The following is a 20,770-nucleotide window of genomic DNA, read 5'->3' as shown; positions in this document are numbered from 1 at the left end:
TAACCACCACTTTATAGCAGAGACAATGGAGTGGCGGAAGACATTGATTTGCTGTTTAGACAGTCTGATGGCTTCAGTAAGGAAGACCTTGGCAAGGTCCTCCTTGTCCTCCGGAAGAAATTCAAGATAAGGAGATATCTTCTGCCACAGAAATAGTTGATAAGCCCCCATGATAGCTTAAAAGTTGGAAATTCTAAATGTCACCTTAGAGGAAGAGCAGACTTTGTGACCCAACACATCCAGTTTTCTCCCCTACTTGACTGTGGGAGTAGAGTGAAAGGTTGGATGAGCCCTGTTCTGAAGCTCATCAGTCACTAGGGAGGAAGGGGGTGAATGAGTAAGGAATATGGCATATTCCTGCTTGATCTTGTACAGATTTTCTGTGTGCCTAGAAGTGGCAGGTGCAGAGGCAGGTCTCTTCCAGATGTCTCTGTAAATGTCCTTGAAACCCTCCAATATAGGGAAGGCAATAGAACTGGGAGTCTCAGAGTACAGCTGACTAAGGAACTTGTCCTTGAGTTCCCATTCCTTTGTGGTGATGTCAGTCTCCAAAGTCTTGGGCTATTCTGGACATCTGTTCAGCAAATAGCCCGAGGTGTTTGTTAGGCGAAATGGGGTAGGGTCAACAACCTGTTTCTCAAAAAACGCCAAAAAATAATAATAAAAAAACAACCTGTTTCTCCGTGATGAATCCAGTGGAATTTCTGGCTTATGATCTGAATCCAGCCTTCCATCCTCATCAGAATTGAGCATGGGAACAGTCATACATGGTCTTGGTGAAATCAACAGCAATGAGGAGGGATGACTCCAGCACTGAGAATTATATTGATCCTGGTTGGAATGTGGGAGTGGTGGGCAATGAGGCCAATTTTGAGGATAGCCAGGAGACATAGTACGGTTATGACTCCATGGGAATGGAGGGTAGGGTTGATGCCAGGTCATCGGATCCAATGGGTCCATCTGAGTTGGTATTCGGCTAGCAGCTGAGGCTTGACCCAGAGGAAGCTCTGCATCTCACATGGATTAGAGTGGTGAAGCAGAGCGTGCTGAAGGGTCCCCATGGGGAGAAGGAGTTTCAGCAGGTTGGGTGGTCATGGGGTCTGACTTGGTGTATAGAAAAATTGCTTTCTGCTTTCTATATCCACATGCCTTCTCCTGTGATTACATTATGATAACATGCTGTGTCTTATTTCCTGTTGCAAGCCAAATGGTGAGGCCACATGGCCTCAATAGCCATGCTATAAACCCACATTTTTCACACCATCATGCCAAAAGCCAGACCTCATGGCTCCACTTCCTGGCCCACATGCGACAAGTCATGTACACAATGAAGTAGCTGGTGTTTGGGGTCACAGGACTGCAGGCGGGGTCTCCAAACTCCTAGTCAATCTATACACATACCTTATGTGCAGCTATGGCAACCTGAAATTGGCCACACACCCCTGCTGCTCATGACTGGCCAAATGGCTACGGCCAATCATGATTAGAGTGGGGTATAATTATTTGATCCCTATGGGAGTGAGTCTCTTCTTGTTCTCAAGTCTCTTGTTCTCTTAGCTCTGAGGCTCTTGCCACCTGTTTTATTGCACCTGAAATGCTGTCTCTTGGAAAACAAAGACCTGCTTGGTGACTTGGAGCACATGGGTGTGCAAAGATGGGATTTCCCTTCAAAATCCCTTGGACTATTCTGGACTGTTGGATGTTCCTGAATTGGTAACTATGTATCTTTAATGTGTAGTTAAGGCAAAGAACCATAGGTTTTTCTTGTTTTCAGTAATCTCTTGTCTGTTGCTATGCTTTGTACTGAATAAAGATCCTTCTTATTGCTAATTTGTCTCTGATGTTGTAACTTGAATTCCAAGTCTAAGTTTTATGCCTAACACCCCACCACATAAGCTACCTTGGTAAGAGTAGAAGTGTGCATCTCTGGATTGAGTTGCTAATGTGTTCTGTCCCAGATGCCAACTAAGGGTTTGGAATCTCTCCCTTAGGAAAAGCGGGGACTATTGAAAAGAGATTCTGGTGGCAAATTGTTCTGAAAACCAGAGAGGGTATAGACCATCTCGTGGTTTGTTGTTTAATGTACTGAAAAATACAGGATTCCCTCAAATCCCTGGACTGGCCTGGGTGGGCTAATCCTGTACTCTTGGGTTGTCCTTGGGTTCAGGAAGAAGACTTGGATATGTCCTTAAGTTTTGACTTTGATCAGCTTTTCTTGGCTGGAGTTCTAAGACACTTCTTTGATTCACCTTGGAAGGTTTATTGGCAAAGGTCAGTGCCTTTCCCCAAAGGACTGCCTTTAAACAAAAACCCCTGTCACTTCGTGCTTTGGGGGTGAAATGCTGGCAAACGCAGCAGGACCCCACATTATGTTCTTCTCCATGTCAAAGAAGGTAAAGGCTGTGTTCGTCACAGTGTGGCATTTTAATACCACATCCAGAGCATTTCTTGAATAAAGCCTTTTGAGCCATTGCGGGGGGGGGGGGCTAGGAATAATGCCTGTAGAAAGGAGGTTGGGAGCTAAAGCCACGCAGAGCCCTAGGAAAGAGGGGCATGAGATAAAGGAGCATGCAGCCTTCCTTGTCTGCCCAGCATGCAGTAAGGTAATGTGTTCCAAGAGAAGAGTACCCAACACAAACGGGCTACTCCTCTTCCTCTATCTTCAAGATTTTTCTTCAAAGGAGCAATGCTGGGAGCAACCTTTCTCAACAGCAGCTCAGGCAGAACTGAGGAAGTGGGCACCCCCTCCCTTGGACCATGTGACCATCCTTTGGGCGGGGAAAGGAAGTCTCACCAGGGTGAGAGGGAGGTGGAGCACCCTCTAGAGGACTTTTTAGCTTTGGAATATACCTTTCCATGGCAGGCCTGTTCAGAAGCAGTTTCAATGAGGGACTGCACAGAAGACTGAAGATGAACCTTGGAATTGTAGTTATGCGAATGAAGCGACTGGTAAATTCTAATTCTGAGTGCCCAGCCAAATTAAAGTTTCCAAGGCTATTTGGGAGATGGAAGCTATGACAGTTAAAGGCAGACAACACTAGTCCCAATGTAGTCTCAGTCCCACAGCAGTAATCTTGAAACATTAGGGCTGCTTCTGCTGGCCGTCTCTGGAAAATTACAACTATTTTCTCTCTCTCTGAACAAGTTTAAACTATACTTTTTAGTTTTCTTGCACATACTCTAATGTATAAAATGGGTTTCAGAGTCCCTCCTGAAAGGGACTTGTGACTTGCATTTTAATATAACTTGTAGGCAAAAATGTCAGTTTCTACTAAACCAAGATAGTTCCACTATAAAGAAGACTCTGATGAGGCAGTTCCTGTGAAAAGCTTCACTTGATCCATCTGATCTGGGCATTGATTATGCCTATATTACTATAATGCACTCTACGTGAAACAATTCACACAAACTATGCTTTGGCATTCATTATTGGCAATTCTCAGGCTTGGGTGATCTTACTCCTTCCTTCCCAGCTTAAAAATCAATCACTTCTGCTTTTGCAGTTCACCTTACTTTGTCATGATGCCCCAAACTCAAATTACTGTCTATAGTCTTTTTTTCAAACCAGGATTCCCAGTCACTGTGCAATCCTGGTTAGGATGTAAAAACAAAACAAAACAAAATTTATGGTTGTCCAAGGGTGGCGCTTGCACTCCCACACTTACCAGCCAGGAAGGAGACTGGACGACTGCCTGACAACGGAATGGGCAGTGAGACCTTGGGGAGCGGGGAGGGACTACCAGTGCCACCAAGACAACCTTCACTCAGGGATCTGAGGGCGATCTGGCTGCGACATCTGTCACCCCATTGATCGCCAGGGTTGATTCGGCTGATCTGGCTGGCTAGGCAGGTGTCCCCTACCTCCCTCACCGCTCCATGTGCCTCCCTCCCGAAGCTGCGTGCTCGGTGGAAGAGGACGACCATCCCAGATAGAAGGAGTGTACCGTTCTTCGGTCAAGGGTATACACTCAGGGCAAGAGGGAGGTGGGTGGGCCCCTCCTCCCTCAAGCAGTGGTCAGGCATGGAGGGGGTCGACAACAGTGAAAAGGAGGGAAAAGGGTACACCAGCCGAAACAAGTATGCCAGCAGGGAAGGGAGGCTGGAGACAGAGACAGCAGCCCCACCCCATGCCGAGGGTAAGGCAGGAGGGTGGGGCCAGGGGAAGGTGTCAACTGAGTGCAAGGGCTGTCCATCACTCAAGTCCTATCCGGGAAAGGGGGAATTTAGAGAGCTCAGTGGTAGTCCGCCCTAAGGGAAAGGATTTAAGTAGCAGATGTGGGGCAGGCCAAGAAGGAAGAGCATGGTCAAGACCCAGAAATGCCAGAAGAGTGGCTGGGCTACCATGAGCAGGACAAAGAGAATAGGGTGCTTGTAAAAAAAAAAAACCCTTCCCTTTTGCTATCTGAGGCTGAAACCAAGCCAACTAGTTAGAAGTGACACCCTGGAGGACCCTGAATCATTGAGCTTGCAGTCCTGAACCCCAGCAGTGGTTTTGACATTAAAAACAACCCATGACTTGTCATGAAAGCAAAAGTGACTGACTTCCAAGCTGCAGAGTGAGACCTCTTCACCCAGAAAGGAGAGAGACTATATCATCCAAAAGATTTCCAAGGACTGATCCCTTACCAACAACCATGGTTTGCCTTATGTAAATTGCACCTATGGGTCTACCTCTGAATATTGTTCAGAAACTACACCTGGTCCAGAATAGAAATATGAAGAGAAATGGGGAAAAAAGAAAACATTTTTAGAATGCAACAGGGTTGGAATTTTAATTTTAGGCATTTATTCTGTGTATTATACAGTTCTGTTGCATTAATAAAATAGCATTCAATCTTATATTTTCAAACTTTTCAATAGTGCTGCTTTACCAGTGGTATAGGGTGGTCCATCTGACCAACCCATAGCTCTTTTTTAGACCATTAGTTTAAAACTATTTTAAAGGAGGGTTTTCTCCCTCCCATGAAAATACCAGGAACAGGAAATTATGCACTGCCAATCATAATGATTTATTTGTTTTGTTACCATATATTCAGATTAGGGGGGGGGGGTTTGGTTATTTTTACCAATGGAACTTTATTTATGCTGTTATTGTGTTTCATGATTTGTAGTTTCTGATCATGGGTTTATTGTTGGTCTTCTTCTATATATATGCAATACTAGATACTACAAGTATTCCTATTTTCATTTAAGGCATAAATATTTACTTTTCAGCCTTTACTTTTCTCTTTGTTATTACATTGCCTATTTCCTGCCGCAGTGACTCCTGTATTATCTAGAATGGACAAGAGATAACACAACCATCCTATCTGTCTTACAAGTTTGATTGCTGTAGATGAAATACAACAGCTAGGTAAAGTGGGAACAGAGATTTGTACAAAGAAACAAATCCAAAACAGTATATTCTTAACACAACTCATGCTGAGAAGGCAGCCATGTAAACTAGCCCTTGTTTTTTCAGAGGGAAGCCAAATGACAGGCAACTGGAAAGCGGGAGAAGTAGAGGTCAAAAAGTTCTCCTACCATATGCTCTTGCTGCAGGGCCCACATGTGGTACAACACTGCAGGTGGCAAATATTACCACTAAATGTTGCTGGCACCTCTCTCAACTTAAAATGTTTCCCTGCTACTTCTTCAATTTGGCTTAATGAGCAATACTAACCAGGAAATAATGTTCCTGAGAAAGTTTCCACTTCCCATGTAAATTACACCTTAAATTGCTACTACAGAATGACGGAAATATACTGCACATGGTGGTAAGAACTATCAGAAGTAATTTTTTTGCAGCATAAATATTATAATTAAGTCCAATTACTTTTGAATAAGCCAATGGAATTCTCTCTGGGAATTCAGATTTCTTCTGAGACTAGCAGTACAAATCCAAAGCAGAGTTGCGCCATTTTAAACCCATTGATTTCAATAGATTTAGAAGGGTGTAACTGTGTTTAGGATTACACCGTAAATTCTTCCTTAGCTTTTGGTATTCATACAACATTTTTTAAAAAATACAGAATAGTGGCCCAAAGCAGAGAAGGCAAATCTACAATAATGTATCTGTAATATAAGATGACTTTTTTAGTATTGTTTATAGCATGGAATAGCCTTTGGAACTCAACTCACAACATTTAGGTATTAACTGGTTGCACCATCAGTGGGCTAAGACCTACCACTGAGCATCATGGAACAACAGGATAAAGGAACAGGCAACAGCATCCCAGGGTCTAGCACTGATGCACTGAGGCAGGCCACACAAGTGGTGAAACTGTGAAATATGCTGGTTGCAATTAGCATCCTGCTGCTGCTGCAGCTGCTGCTTACACAGCCACCACTAGAACTCTGGAAGTTGCCTACAGCACTGGCTGTATCTGCTTTGGCCAATACACATGTAAGCACCATTAACAGAAGCATCTGCTCCAGAAAGTTCTACATCCTTATAGCTGCACCTAGCAGGTACTCTTGTAGCCTCTGAGATGGACACATAGTACTGATTCTGTGCTTAGGCACTTTACACACACACAGGCCGCAGGCATTTTGTGGTTTGTAGGGAATTTTCTTGCACTTAGTATGTTCTAAATTTAGATTTGTAAGCTGCCTTGAGCCACAAATATTTTAATTAATAAATATTTAGAGCTGTGTTTAGTTAGTATGGTGTGGTTCCTTCATTTGTCCAGAACTGGACTGCAGAGGACAAGTCTACGATCCTTCACATCACCAGTTCAAGACTCATCTATTGGTTTTCTACACTGCCTATTTGTATGCAGGTATACAAAGAAACGAGAGGTAGAACTTTATTTCTGAGTTCTGCTAAACACTTCAGCTGGCAGAAGAGCAATACAAAAGCCCCTTCATCACACAGGAAAATCTCATAAGACACAAAGCTGGTGTATGAAAAAAGCTGGGCATGTTCAATAGGATTACTTAAAATTAAAATCGCCGTTACAAATGATAACTTTGCATTGTAGTAGTGGAAGCACAAATTTCAAAAATAAATGAAAAAGCTGACTAAAGAAAATTGTTAAGAATTACCATGATCAATCTTTCAAATGTTTTCACGGTTTTCTTTGTCCAGATTCCATAGACAGGAATGGGTGATTAATTACTAATCAAGTGTATCTAATCTCAATCTCAAATTGCCTATTTATGTGCCTAATTAGCATGATTTCTCACATGGTCAACCGCAGTTCACAGGGGCTAGAATTATGACTGATAACATTTTCCCAGGGTTCTCCTACACCACTCAGAAGATGATATGCTATTATTTCTGTCTAATATTAGAATAGCATCACTGGTGAAATAGTCCAATTTATTATTTTGTTTATAATCTTTAGCAAAGCATTTGAATTTGAAGCCTGAATGGAAACAGGACAATTGGAAATACAAAAGAGATTATTGCCAAAACTTACCATTGTTCCGTCACTCTTACTTCGTGCAACTTCCTGCTGTAGCCGAACCACAGACAGCTTCTCCCTGTGGAAAGAAAAGAGCATGAATAGCAGCTCATTTTTCACTGGCAGGGAAAATGCAATGCTTATGTTGTACTGTGGCATTCTTGCACATCACTGTAGTAACCCCCTTGACAGCCTTCAATTTTTCAAACATATTTTCTAATATATACTTTAAAACCTTCCTGACAGGGAATCTGTTTAATCGAAGCACCATTTATTTCTGTAAAATAGAAAGGAAAGTGGCCTATGACTATGGCTGTGTGTGAACAGCTTGCTACTGTTCCATTATTGCATATACTGTTTAGTTCATTGTCTATAATCCTGGGTATCAGTTTCATTGTATTCTGCAACAACCAGTTTCTTTCTCTTCATTGTATTAGAATAAGTGAGTTTACCAGTGAACAGGAACATTTTATAAAGAAAAGTCAGCCCAAATGAAATAAATATTTCAATATTGGTAATACAAATTTAAACAGAAGTCAAAGAAAGATGTTGTTTGTTAGACATTGGTTCCATTGGGCTTGTAAATGTCCTCCCCCCACTTGACCTTGTTTTGCTGGGATTCTCTGGTTTGACACTAGTTCTGTTGGGCTTGCCACACTGGCTTGTGGCTCTGCTGGGATTCCTGGGTTCTGCTTGGGTTCTGTTGGGCTTGTGTTGGTCCTTGACATGGGAGGCATTGATTAGTGGTTGTTGCAAGCATGCCTCTTCATTTTTGCCCTGGAGAAAAAAAGGCTGTTTATCCCCCATTGGAAACAATGAAGAATGGATGGGGTATCTTCTTTAGGGGCCCATAGAACTGGACCCCCTAACCCAATCATCTTCAAACTTGGAGGTTTTTCTGTAGACAGGCACCAGCAGCTGTGCCACAATTTTGGTGCCTCTAACTTAGAAAAAAAAAGCCCCCCATAGGCTATAATGGGGCCAAATAATTTTGGATTTCTGAATAAAACCCAGATCTGAATACCATACCAGTACTGAGATCTTGAAAAATCAGGAATACTGATAGTTTTCAGCTACAACATATCTGAATCAGAAAAATACCATTTTTAAAAAAGATGCACATTGCTACTCATTCCAAAAGTGAAGCCAAATAATTATTTATCTTCCATTTTCCCTAAAGAGAAAAGGAACTATGGTTGCGGTCACATGTACGAGATAACGCAGGGGGGAAGTGAGGCTATTTGCTCTGTAGGAATTTGACCCACATTTGTGTGATCACACAGTCCCTGGGAGCTGTGGGGGCAGCCCGCACTGCGTGATCAGATGCAACCATGGGTGAATTGGTTTTCCCCCCATGTGGTTCCAGTGCGCTTCAAGGAGGGATCAATGATTCGCATCTCCACACTGAGTGCTCCCTATGCAGTGTGTGATGATGCGCATACTGAAACAGGGAAATAAACAATGGCATGGAGTCGGGATGGCCTGATCAGACCATCCCAATGCCATGGGAGCGCGCTGGAGCAATCACACAGGGAAAAGTCCATTTCTGGCCCATAGCAACCCATTTGCTACTGGACTTTCCCTAGTGTCTTTTTACCCCACTTCTGCGGCGGAGCAAAATGGATTGCCGATGGATGCGGGATGCTTGGCAGATGTTCTCATGTGATCATGCCCTTAAAATCTGCCCAGCATTCACGCCTATGGTGCAGCTAATTCTGCATGTGATTGCAGCCTATATCTAACTACATCATGACAGCTCAAATAAAATGTGATAGTTTCCCCCCCCCCAAAAAAAAAGATGACATCTCTCTTTCATCTTAATTTGATAAGTCCCAGCATCAACTTATAGGTAAGGCTGCCTGCACATGAGGCTGTCAGACATTTGCCAAAGCTCCAAAACTGGTCCCATGGCCTACCACCCAATTGCACCTTCATTCTTACTTTGCACAGAACACTCCAGGAGATGAACAGTTCGAAAGAACTACCATTGGCATGCCCTGCACTTTGCCATAAAACATGTCTTGTCCAAGAGCCTTCAAAATAAAAGCAACAGCAAACATGGCTTTGTTTTTTTTTAATGGCTATATAGTCAATAGACACAATTGTGAGCAAGAAAGTTCTCAGATAGGTTCAGCAACACTGACAATATGAATTCCCTAGATGTTATATTCTTTGCCAACAAGCCCCACTGAGAAAGGCTAGATCAAGTACAAGTGAGAACACTGTGCCAGCACTGTTCTTTTGTGAATCAGTCTGTCAGGAAGGGTGGTATGCAAAGCCTGCAGAAAGGGGCATAGAAAAGCCTGCTGTATAGAGATTTATGAGGATCCACAGGATGCCCTAAGATTGATAGCCATTATGTTTTCAGAAAGCAAACTAGTCTCCTTCTCTTTCCCATAGTAGGTATTAACTGGATGTATAAATTTGTTCCCACTTTCTTCCCTGACCACAATGTAATTACAACTTTCATGGAATGCAAAAGGAAATTACCAATAAATTGTAAAAACAGTAAGCACTGTATTTTATTCTCTTCTGCACAGCACTACAGATCTTACTATGATATTTGTGTCTTCTGATTCCCCCCCCCCAATCTTACTTATTGCTTTTGATACACAGTTGTCTCATATTTGATTACTGTTAACCTGAGCACTTCATAAATGTAAAGGCTATGTACAGACAAGTGAGCTGCTGAGTTTGTGTGGAAAACTTATGCTTCTTTCTTATGCATACTACTTGAAAATGAATCCGTCCGTAAGAAGCTTTCAAAATTCTACAGCACCCTCTGCAGAAAAAAGACCCATTAGGAGGCAAGTATTTCATTTGCTTTGTAAGTTAACTTGCTTGTTAATATCTCACCATATTTTGCTTTCTGAAACACTTGTTTCTCCATTTTTAATTTTGCACATCTATCAATTCATTAGTATAAATGCCTAATTAAGTATTCTTTAAGATCTCAAGTGTCATATACATTTTCTGTTCCTGCTACTAAAGGGTTTTAAAGCTCTATTTGTTCATCAGAGTCCAATTGTTGATTCTTTATAGATTTTTTTAAATTATCCCGTACATTTATTTTGCATTTTAATGGAACTTTAAGATGTTAGCATAAGGCAAATAGCAAAACCTTGTTTTACAGATTTAATTCTATCAAATGTCCAAGTTCTGCTTTGAAACTGCCACAAAATGGAAGCACATTGGCTATTTAACTGAGAAATATTTCCTGAACCAAACAGAAATCAGCTGTGTATCCAAGAAGTGAATTGGTCAACATTATAGTTGGTAGGACAATGTGGGGTACTACAGTTCCTTTCCTTTAGCTTAGTTGTCTGTAAATAGAAATTATGTTTTCATTTTTATTTATGAGGGAGCTGAAAGGACTGTTTGGCTGTTCTTATTCAGTCCTATATAGGAACAGAGAGCTAGCTAAATATTTCCAGAGTCTTTGAGAATACTAAAATCCCATTTGAGTTTCATTAATAACATTTCACTTTTTGATATGATGGGGGGTTTATTCTCACTTTCTTATCTGGCATTCTAATGCTGCACTCACCAGCTTTATCAAAGCCAGACAAAAAAGGTCTTAAAAAACCATCAAGGACATTTCAGTTTGATTAATAGTACAAAGCCCTGCACATACAAGCAATATAAACATTAAGTTATTATAACTGTACTAGGAATAAGGTCCGTTGTGGAAATAAATATAACGAGCTCTAGAAAGAGGCTCTGGGTGGGTGCCCTGGCCTTGGGCATCCAGTGTCAATTTGCTGTGGTGACCTCAGCAGGGTATAATGACACAAAGTCCACTGTTTTCTCCAAGGCAACTGCAATCTGAAGAGCAGTTGTATTTTTGAGTGATCTCCAGCTCTCACCTGGAGATTGGCAACAATAGTTCCCCAGGAGGAACAGTACAGTCTTTCTCCGCAGTGGAGACCAAAGTAGCTTACATCATTCTCCTCTCCTCTCTTTGATCTGCACAACAACCCTGTGAAGTAGGTTAAACTGAAAGTCTGTGACTGGTCTGAAATTACACACTCAGCTTCCACAGGAAGAACCTGGGTCTGGCAGACCCTGCTCTGAAGTGCTAACTGCTAAACCACACTGGCTGTCCTAGTTGAGAGCCAGTTTGGAGTAGTGGTTAAGAGTGTGGACTCTAATCTGGGAGAACTGGGTTTGATTCCCCACGCCTCCACATGCAGCTGCTGGTGTGACCTTGGGTCAGTCATAAGCTCTTTCAGAGCTGTTCTCTCAAGGGCAGTTCTCAACAGAGCTCTCTCAGCCCCACCTACCTCACAGGGTGTCTGTTGTGGGGAGGGGAAGGGAAAGGGATTGTAAGCCACTCTGAGACTCCATCGGGTAGTGAAGGGCAGGGTATAAATCTAATCTCTTCTTCTTCTAAATATTTAATTTAAATATTAAAAAGAGGGGCTGCTGGAGGTGAACAGGAGCAAGTAGCCAGGCCTAGTTGTCATGCCAGTCAGGTGTCATCAAGTTACCCTAAGAATGCTGCTAGGCCTCTGGTAGCCAACATCCAGGTGGAGCCTGAATATCGCCTGGTATCACAACTGAACTCCAGACAACAGATCTCTCTCCCCCTGGAGAAAATAACTGCTTTGGAGAGTGGACTCTATGGAATTCTATTCAGCTGCAGCCTCTCCCCTCCCCAAACTCTGCCTTCCATAGACTCCACCACAAAATCTTCAGGAATTTCCCAACCTGGAGCTAGCAATCCTAGTCAGGATGGGCCCCAATGAGTTTTCTTTCAAAGGCTAAAATAGGCCTAGAAAGGGCTTCCTTCCCCCACCTTTTACTGACAGAACCAAGCTTGGTTGCTTAGCAACAACCACTGAAGCAAATGTGAGTCTAGCAGCAGGAGGAGGTGAAGCATCGTCCTCAGGAGAGGCAGCCACTTTGGCAGTTTATTCTGTCAGGGAATAGTGGCCAGATTGGCAGTGGGCAGGCGAGAGGAGTGGACCCAGCCCCCAGCCAATGGCAGCTGATGGGCCAATGCCTGATGGAGCACACAACACAGCCAATGGGAGAGCTGGAAAGTGTCAATACGTTAGGCTTATATATATATCAGATGCTTCTGAGCAGAATTAACAGTGCATTCCTTCTGAACCAGCTCTGAATAGTTACATGCCAATGCAGGAAACAAATTATAAACTTAATGGGAAAATAACAAATTCTGCTAAAATACGTGCAATGAAGTCTTATTGAAAAGCATATTTGGGATTTTTGGCTCAAGTGCAAGAGTCGTGTCCAGTAGCACCTTGTTAAAGGGAGCTCTGACTCTAGAAAGTTTATATCCTGAAAAGCTTTTTGGTCTTTCAGGTGCTACTGGACTCAAATCTTGCTCTTCTACTGCAGGCCAACATGGCTACCCTCCTGACACTGGTTTGTATGGAAGTTTCCCATGCCTTGTGATCCTTGCATGTGTGCACAGAAGCAAATAAGCACGAATAAATTGTGTAGTATATGGAGGAAGGCACTGATGGATGTGGGTTATTTCATTATTCCCTGTCTCCCCATCAGTCCTTTCGAACACTGGGAACACTGCTTCCTGGGGCTATGGGGCTCAAGTGAACTAATATTCACATGGGGGTCGGCTTGCACTGAAGATGAGGAAGAGGTCAAATCCTTCTTAACTCATCTGTCAGCAATTTCAACCACTTTTCCGCCCTCAGAGAACACACCGTCCCCATTTGTCTATGTAGGTTCCAGGAATCAACTTTTCTGGGATCAGAAAGGACAGCTGGAAGGAGTGGAATGAGAGAAAGATCGGTAAACCTTGCACATATGAACTGTTAAATCCAACCCATGAGTAGAAATGTTTTAAATAAATAAGTTCTGTTGCACTGGCCCTTCAAACTAGCTGCATGTACGAGAACACACACAAGCAGTCAAGGAGGAGGAAGAATGAGGGAACAAAGCTCTTTTTAGCCTTATCAGAATCCTTTAACATTCAGACTGAACTTGTCTGTAAATGATCTTTAAGATGATTTACTAGAGGTCTATGCAGTTTCAATGCTGTTTTTTACCCTCAGTTTAAATCTACCTGCAGATTAGGTTTTTACAGCTGTGAACATTAACTTAGGTTTAAAAAAAAAATCAAGCATGTTTTCTTGACAGATTTTAAAAATTAGCAAAGACCATACTTGATATTGAAAAAAGAAAATAGCTTCTGACATTGAATTTCTAAATGAGCTCAGTCTAGAAATACTAACCACTCGGGCATCTCTTCAAATAAAAGGTTTTTGCAAGTTACTGTTTTAAAACAAATATTGGCTTGGATCCAGTGACCTGTCAGGGAAAGGAGTACCGTTCCCCCCTGCATTCTCCTCTTCCCAGCACTCCCTTTCAAATCTGCTGAAAGATGAGTCCTGGAGTTGCAAGCCCTTCCAGCCCATATGGCTCTTTCTCCATGCAGATGTCACAACCCCCGGAATAGGGGTCCCATTTCCGTGGTGGGGTTGGGGGATCCCCTGCCCTAGGTCTGTTGCCCACTGCCACTCTGAGACTGCATGCAGCACTATGTCACTTCCAGTGAAATACACACACAAGTGATTCCTAGAGCTACATACGTCACTTACTTTTTTTACAGGAAGTAATGTGGTGCCACAACCGGTATTGCGGCCCCTCATATCCCTGTCCACAACCCTCCCACCAGTTGCCAGGTCTGGCAACCCTTCCCTGGAATAATATTTCAAAAGGAACAGGTACAGGAGAGAAACATGGGGAAAATTCACATCTGCCAGCACATTCCACTGATGGTTCTTTGGATCTAAGCTGTACTCTATACAGAAAGTTATATGCTGCTTAAGTAAATGTTTTTTAACGCCTTAGACTTTTTTAAAACTAAAAATGCAATTTGAAAAGGGGGAAGTATTAGACAATAATATGCACTATTTCCTTTACATGAGCATAACTGTGTTTAATAGTCTGGGCAGAGTGTACTTGGATAAAAGAGAAGCAACTTATATTTTTACCTGTCAAAGCCCATGTCTACCCATTGACTCACAATGAAGCTCCCATTAATAGATTGCACCATAGTAATATTTGCAAAAATATGAATAATTATAGCTAATGGATATATTTCATCTCCCTAATGCTGGCAGGTATACCAAAGTACTTTAAAAACAGAAGTTGTTTCTCATTTTTCCTTCTAATGGTTCTTCTCATTTTAACCTAATCAGGAAACAAAAAATTATACCTTCTATATACCACACAGTTCAGAAGTTCAGTATCAGATACAAGGTGCTACCTGCCAGAACCAAGGTCCAATGAACAAAAGCCTCTCAAAAAAAAAAAAAATGGAGACTATACAGGAGTCAATTTCACTTAAGAAACAAATAGGAATTCAAGGAGATAAATGGGATACAATAAAGCAATTATGAAGAATAAATCAAGAATTCTACAATAAACACTGTGATCTGTCCCCTGCGCTGTCAATGTACGTCACAGAACTACTTCCAATTAGTAAATTACTTTTGTATTAAGAACTAGGTTCCATTTCTCCAGGATTTGATTCAGTAATTTAGCTCATATGTTATAACAGGCCTGTCAAACATAAGGCCCCCAGGACCTAGAAGTTGCCTCTGTTCAGATCTCAATTTATACACAAATTGCAAACAGGGCTACTAAACAATCAAAAAGTGTCCCGTCCCCCCAAAAAGTCCAAAAATAAATAGAAAACGCTCTTGTATGACAGTCTCACACTGATAAGCCCCATCCCTGTCACTCATCTGTTCTGTCTGAGCTTAAAAAAACACCAAAAATAAAATAAATAATTTAAATAGATGTTTAAAACCTACCCCAAAGGAGGCAAAACTGTGAAGACTTTCTCTTTGTTCCAGCATTACCATTATTCTCTGACAGTTGCGGTTCACTGAATCCTTATTGAAATATGGCCTGTTCATCAGGTCCATATCCCAAGTACTTTGCCATACATGTTTCTCCTCTTCAATCCATTCACCCAACAGACCCGAAAGGAAAAATAGCAGATTATTAAATAACTTGGTTGTCTTAAACCATCTGAGGTGGAGGAGGGATGTGGCAGAAGCTGTCAATGTTCCAGGATTACCCCCATTTTATCTCCTTTCATATTCCCAAAGCTGAACACCTTCATCATATGTATTCATTACATTTACACAGGCTCACACCACCACTTGGGAAATACAGCTCAATCAAGCCAAAGAATGTTATTATTGATGAATGTACAGGTATGAAAGCAGAATGTACCCATGGTGGCGGAAAGTGCCATCAAGTTGCAGCCAACTTATGGCAACCCCTCATGGGGTTTACAAGGCAAGAGATGTTCAAAGGTGGTTTACCATTGCCTGCCTCTGTGTAGCACCCCGGACTTCCTTGGTGATATCCAATCACAGGACTAACTAGGGCTAACCATGCTTAGATTCCAAGATCTCATGATCAGGCCAGCCTGAATCCTCCAGGTCAGGGCATACATGTATCCATAGAGGTAGCTAATTTACTTTACACTGGCACATATCCTGCTGTGGTGACAATCCTGGAGCATATGTAATCCAAGAAAGCCAGTAATTGTGAGTGTTACTCAACAGTGGCTACCAGACCAGATGCTAAACTGAACACTGTTACTTCACAGATGCAAAACAACTTGAAATCCTGTTTGTTTTGAATTACAAACAAATAATCAAGGTGACCGAAAGAAGTATTTGACTCAGCATAAAATCAGCACTGCAAGCAAGGTACATTCAAATGCTAATTACCATTTTGCATAAATCACAGTATCCCTTCTTCTACATTAATAGTTCAGGTACCAATAAAAGTGGCAAACATAGGGGACTGGGGTACAATGCAGTGTGTTTTACAGTGCAGATTTTACCATTTTTAGCCTGGACAGACTGGAGTTGAATAGATTTACATGGTCTCATACTACCACCTGAGAACTGTCATTCACTCCAGTCATGCTGAAGTCCTTTGATCAATGAAGGAGAATTTAAACTAGCCTCTGTTTTAACCAGAATGATAGGTTTTGTAGAGCAAACAATGGCATGTGGGAAGAAGCTGGTGAGCTTGGAGGTACAGTGGTTGCTCAGGAACTTGTAGCAGGTCTAGTAATTAAGTTCTAAAAAGCAAAGTATTGGCAGATTATGAAGAATTATAGGTATATTCCCTGGATATCAGGTAGGTTGAAAATGTGGCCGTCTTGGAGTCTAACAACCTTGTTCAACAGTGTTCCCTCTAAGATGAGTTAGTGTGAGTTAGCTCACAGCTTTTTAGCCTCCGGCTCACACATTTTTGTCTTCGCTCAGGAAGGATGGCTCTAGAGCAAACTAACTGATGCAGTAGCCAGATAGCTCGCTCACAACTTTAATGCCAGTAGCTCACAGAGTAGAATATTTGCTCAAAAGACTCCACAGCTTAGGGGGAACCTTGCTCAACACTACACCTAGTCTTAACAATGCCCTTGGTTTCCTAAACATTTTAAGTTCATTCCTGCTTAAGAACCTCGAATTTGCCTCGCCCATGTTGTAGATAAGAAGTTATTACAGATAGCTTGAATTATGTGTCCAACCTGTCTCTAACAGAAATCCATTCTGTAATTCAGAGTGTGTTTTGACAGGTGCTGTTATTAGAACACTACTTTGAATATATCTCTTGATAAATAAAAATGCTCAAAATGTTTTATGGTTAATAAAATATAAAGCATTTTAGTGTCTCTTGGTAATTCAGAGTTCTCAGATAATTGCAGCACATAAGCTTACTGTGTGGCAAAAGGACACCTGGCCTGTCATTGTGTCTTCAGGTAGCTCTGGACATGCACACTCAAGCAGAGAATGGCTCAGAGGCAGCTTCTGCCTGTCACTCAGACACAGTGGGCAACAGAGCCTTCACCTGAGAACTGCTCACCACTCAGTTCCATAATGATTCCTTCTCACCACGCTACAAAATACCACACGATATTTTCCTCATCCACAGTGTGTAACAAATTAGCCTCTCAAGGTGCCTTCCCACTTAGCATTTTGTACTCAGTTATACCAATTATGCAGGCATAAAAAGGTAAAGGTTCCCTTGCTCGAAAGCCAGGCATACACAGGTATAAAAATCTATAGCCAAAAGAAAGGTGCCAAACCTGTCTCAGCCACGGCTTCCATGTCTTTTAACCGGTGAAATTCACTTCTTTAAACAAGCAAAATGATGTTATTAAAGCTTATTTTCAGGTATTCTTCGTTCTTAGCAGTACGAGGTATTTTACTTAGTATACAGTAGTATACTTAGTTACAGCAACAATATTTCTTCAGAGAGTTTCCTGTGGTAGTTCAGATTTCCTGGAGTAGGTCACTGTATTTACTCTTTGATAAATTACGGTTTATTTCTATTTCCTGAGATGTCTAAAACCGTATTCCCTTTGCAACAGACCGGGATCCTCCTCAGGAATTAATATTCTCCTCAGAAGAATTAACCCCTGTTCCTTTTCTGGCTTGAAATGGGGTTCCCACACACTACCCCAATCACTCCTGTCAAAACTCTCTCCCATTTCTGGTGTCTATGTAAAACAGACTTCAGCTTATGCTGACACTGAGACATTGAATTCTTACATGGAATTCCTCCTCTGAATAGAGCTATAACACAGTTAAGGTAAAGAGTCTCTTTCTTTCACTCAGCAGGTGAATCTGCCTTACATTTCCTGTCAGACACACCAACTCCAAACTCTGCCAGAAACCGTCTGCCTTCGGAATGGTTCTGACAGAACTGCTCCAGAATGGAATTCAAACTCAAACGGATTCTTCCCTCAGCACACAGTTTTTTAAAAAAAATAGTTTTATTTAAAAAGTTTAAAATACACATACATACTAGGGAAAAAGGAAATAAAGGACACAGTATCTCAAAATTGTTACATAAGATAGCAGTGACAATATAGAATTAGTAACACTAGAAGATAAATTCCCTCAGTACGGGGGGGGGGGGAGCACAACACATTTTCCCTCAGATAGTTTATCATATATTTCCCTCAACCGGTACTGGCCAATCAGAGAAGAGGAGCAGCAGCCTGTCACTCAAGCTCTCCATTCCAGGAAAAAGTTAACTCTTACCTCCCAGCTTTCTCATTTAGCTGCACTCAGAAACCTGCTTTTAAAGTGTAGTCCATCATAAGAGTTTCACCCTCTTTTTGTCCTCCCCCGTCCACACCAAATTCTCTTTAACAACCAAATCATCCAGGACCTAGGGTTTTTTTCTCTTCTGCATCATTTGACAGGCAGCACCTCAAAGCCCAACAAATCAATGCATCTGTCTTGAACTAATTCTAACTTAAAGAACTCTGTATAGAGAAATAAGAGACACACAACCTTCATCAAGACGCCTGTGTGTATATATTGTGGTGCAGGTTGACCTAGCAAGCAGGGATCAGCATTGCCCCTCTTTAATTTACAAAATTTGGCCAGAATTCACCCCAGGAGATATAGCTTGAATTCATTAATTCATCACAAGTTTAACTAGCTGTCTTTGTTGAATATGCTTGTTCCATATGAGACTAACACTGATTAAATACCCTAAATAAAGGTTTTTTAAACTGCAACTGAGTACAGTAATTTATTTATTTTTATTTATTTTTTATTTATTTAAACATTTTTACCTCGCCCTCCCCGCACGCGGGCTCAGGGCGGCTTACAAGGGGGACAGGCCCGGCATAAAACCCAGTAACAGTAAAATCATAAATGACAATAATACTAATCACAATAAATAACAATAAAGTGCTTCAACATTACTATCCACAATAAAGTGCTTGCAATTATCAAGATGGTCTCAGTTGTTATAATAATATCTTCCAGCAGCCCCATTTGGTGCCACTGTCAAGTAGGTGGTTCAAGCCAGCCCGCTGCTCTCATTACAGCGCAATTCTCTTGCCGTAGGTTGACCAGGGCGATTTTCGATCTCGATGGAATTGCCACCGTTGATGGTAGTGGTGGCAATGATGGTAGTGGTAGTGGCGGCCCCTACGTGAAAGCCTGGTGGAAGAGCTCCGTCTTACAGGCCTTGCGGAACTGCATAAAGTCCCGCAGGGCCCTGATCTCCTCCGGGAGCTCGTTCCACCAGGTAGGGGCCACCACTGAAAAAGATCTCGCCCTTGTAGCAGCAAACTTTACTTCTCAGGGCCCCGGAACACTAATGGAAAATGTCACTTGTATACAAACAATTATTGCTATTCTGCAGTAAGAAAAAATATGAAAGGTATGAGGAAATCTAAATTTATGCACATGGAAGAAGAGAAGTAGAACTAGTACTCCACTGGCCAAATCCAGTTCCAGACAACCAACAGTTGGCTGGCTCACTGTTCAATTCTGTCCCCCAGAAATCCTTTAAAGCTAGTATCGTCCCAAAATAGCTTCATGAGAGATCAGAAACTTGCAGAGATTTATTGTACTGCACATATTCCTTTCCATCCAAAGATAGGCAGTCTACTGCTCTGAGACTTTTGCCCAGCCATAAATACATAGAACATGTGCAAAGGATCTTTCCTCTGTGTTCTGTCCTATAATGTTCCTGTGGCCAGTCCATTTGCTGATATATAGTCATCAAAGAATGGTAACTATTAACACAAACTCAGTGTTGTGCCTACTTTCTGAAGTCTCTGTCATCTCATTGTCATCTAAGACCCAAGTAAGGATGTGCACCTTAGAAGAAAGATCAGTATTATTCAGATCCTGATATCAGGGAGCCAAAAAATAATAATTTCCAGTTATTCAGGTTCCAAATTCCAGTTTAGTATTCAGATACACTGGGGGGGGGGGGTCCTGATATTATTCAGCTCCATTATTCCCTAAAGGGAAACTTTCCAGGAGTCTGGAGAGGCTGTTTTTAAAGCTAATGTACCAAAACTGCAGCAGAGTTGCTGGCATCAGTCCACTAAATACCTCCCAGGTTTCAAATACATTGAACACAGAGGTCCAGTTCTATGGGCCCCTGAACAAGGCGCCACCAGCTATCCTCCATTGTTTCCTCGGGTGGGGGTTCCAAGCTTTTCCTGGGGCAAACAGTAACCAAATACTCAAGCACAAGCAAAGAAACCATTGACCAAAAGCCTTTCAATGTGAACAGAACCAGTAAGCCTGAAAAACCAATGCAGAAGCAGGGAATCCCAGCAGAAGCGCAGTACAATTTGGCAAGCCTAACACAATTACTGTCAAAACAGAGAATTCTCCAAACCAAACTGATTTTACATGGAATGCTGTTGTAAGCCCAAAAAATTTCAAATCAGAGAATACAAGCTAATGTAGAACCTAAGAATACAAGCCAATGTCAACCCAGAGAATCCAACACAATCCACAAAACCGACACAAACCAGCTTGAGCAAAGAACACAATGTTGCAAGACCAAAAAAACAAAAATGATTTCAAAGAACAGAA

General features: G+C 41.9%; 1 protein-coding gene across 1 annotated transcript in view; it reads right to left on the bottom strand.

Moving 5' to 3' along the window:
- NCKAP5 (NCK associated protein 5) overlaps positions 1 to 20,770 on the bottom strand; it is a 647,654-nt gene that overhangs the window by 515,081 nt on the left and 111,803 nt on the right. Inside the window, exon 3 of the mRNA XM_015409153.1 lies at positions 7,404 to 7,467. Coding sequence (XP_015264639.1) covers positions 7,404 to 7,467 — 64 coding nt within the window. The remainder of the gene's footprint in view (positions 1 to 7,403; positions 7,468 to 20,770) is intronic.

This window comes from Gekko japonicus, unplaced genomic scaffold (genome assembly GCF_001447785.1).
Source record: "Gekko japonicus isolate JY-2015 unplaced genomic scaffold, Gekko_japonicus_V1.1 scaffold116, whole genome shotgun sequence".
In the NCBI taxonomy this organism is placed as follows: domain Eukaryota; kingdom Metazoa; phylum Chordata; class Lepidosauria; order Squamata; family Gekkonidae; genus Gekko; species Gekko japonicus.
This window is presented reverse-complemented; position numbering and strand designations above follow the sequence as displayed.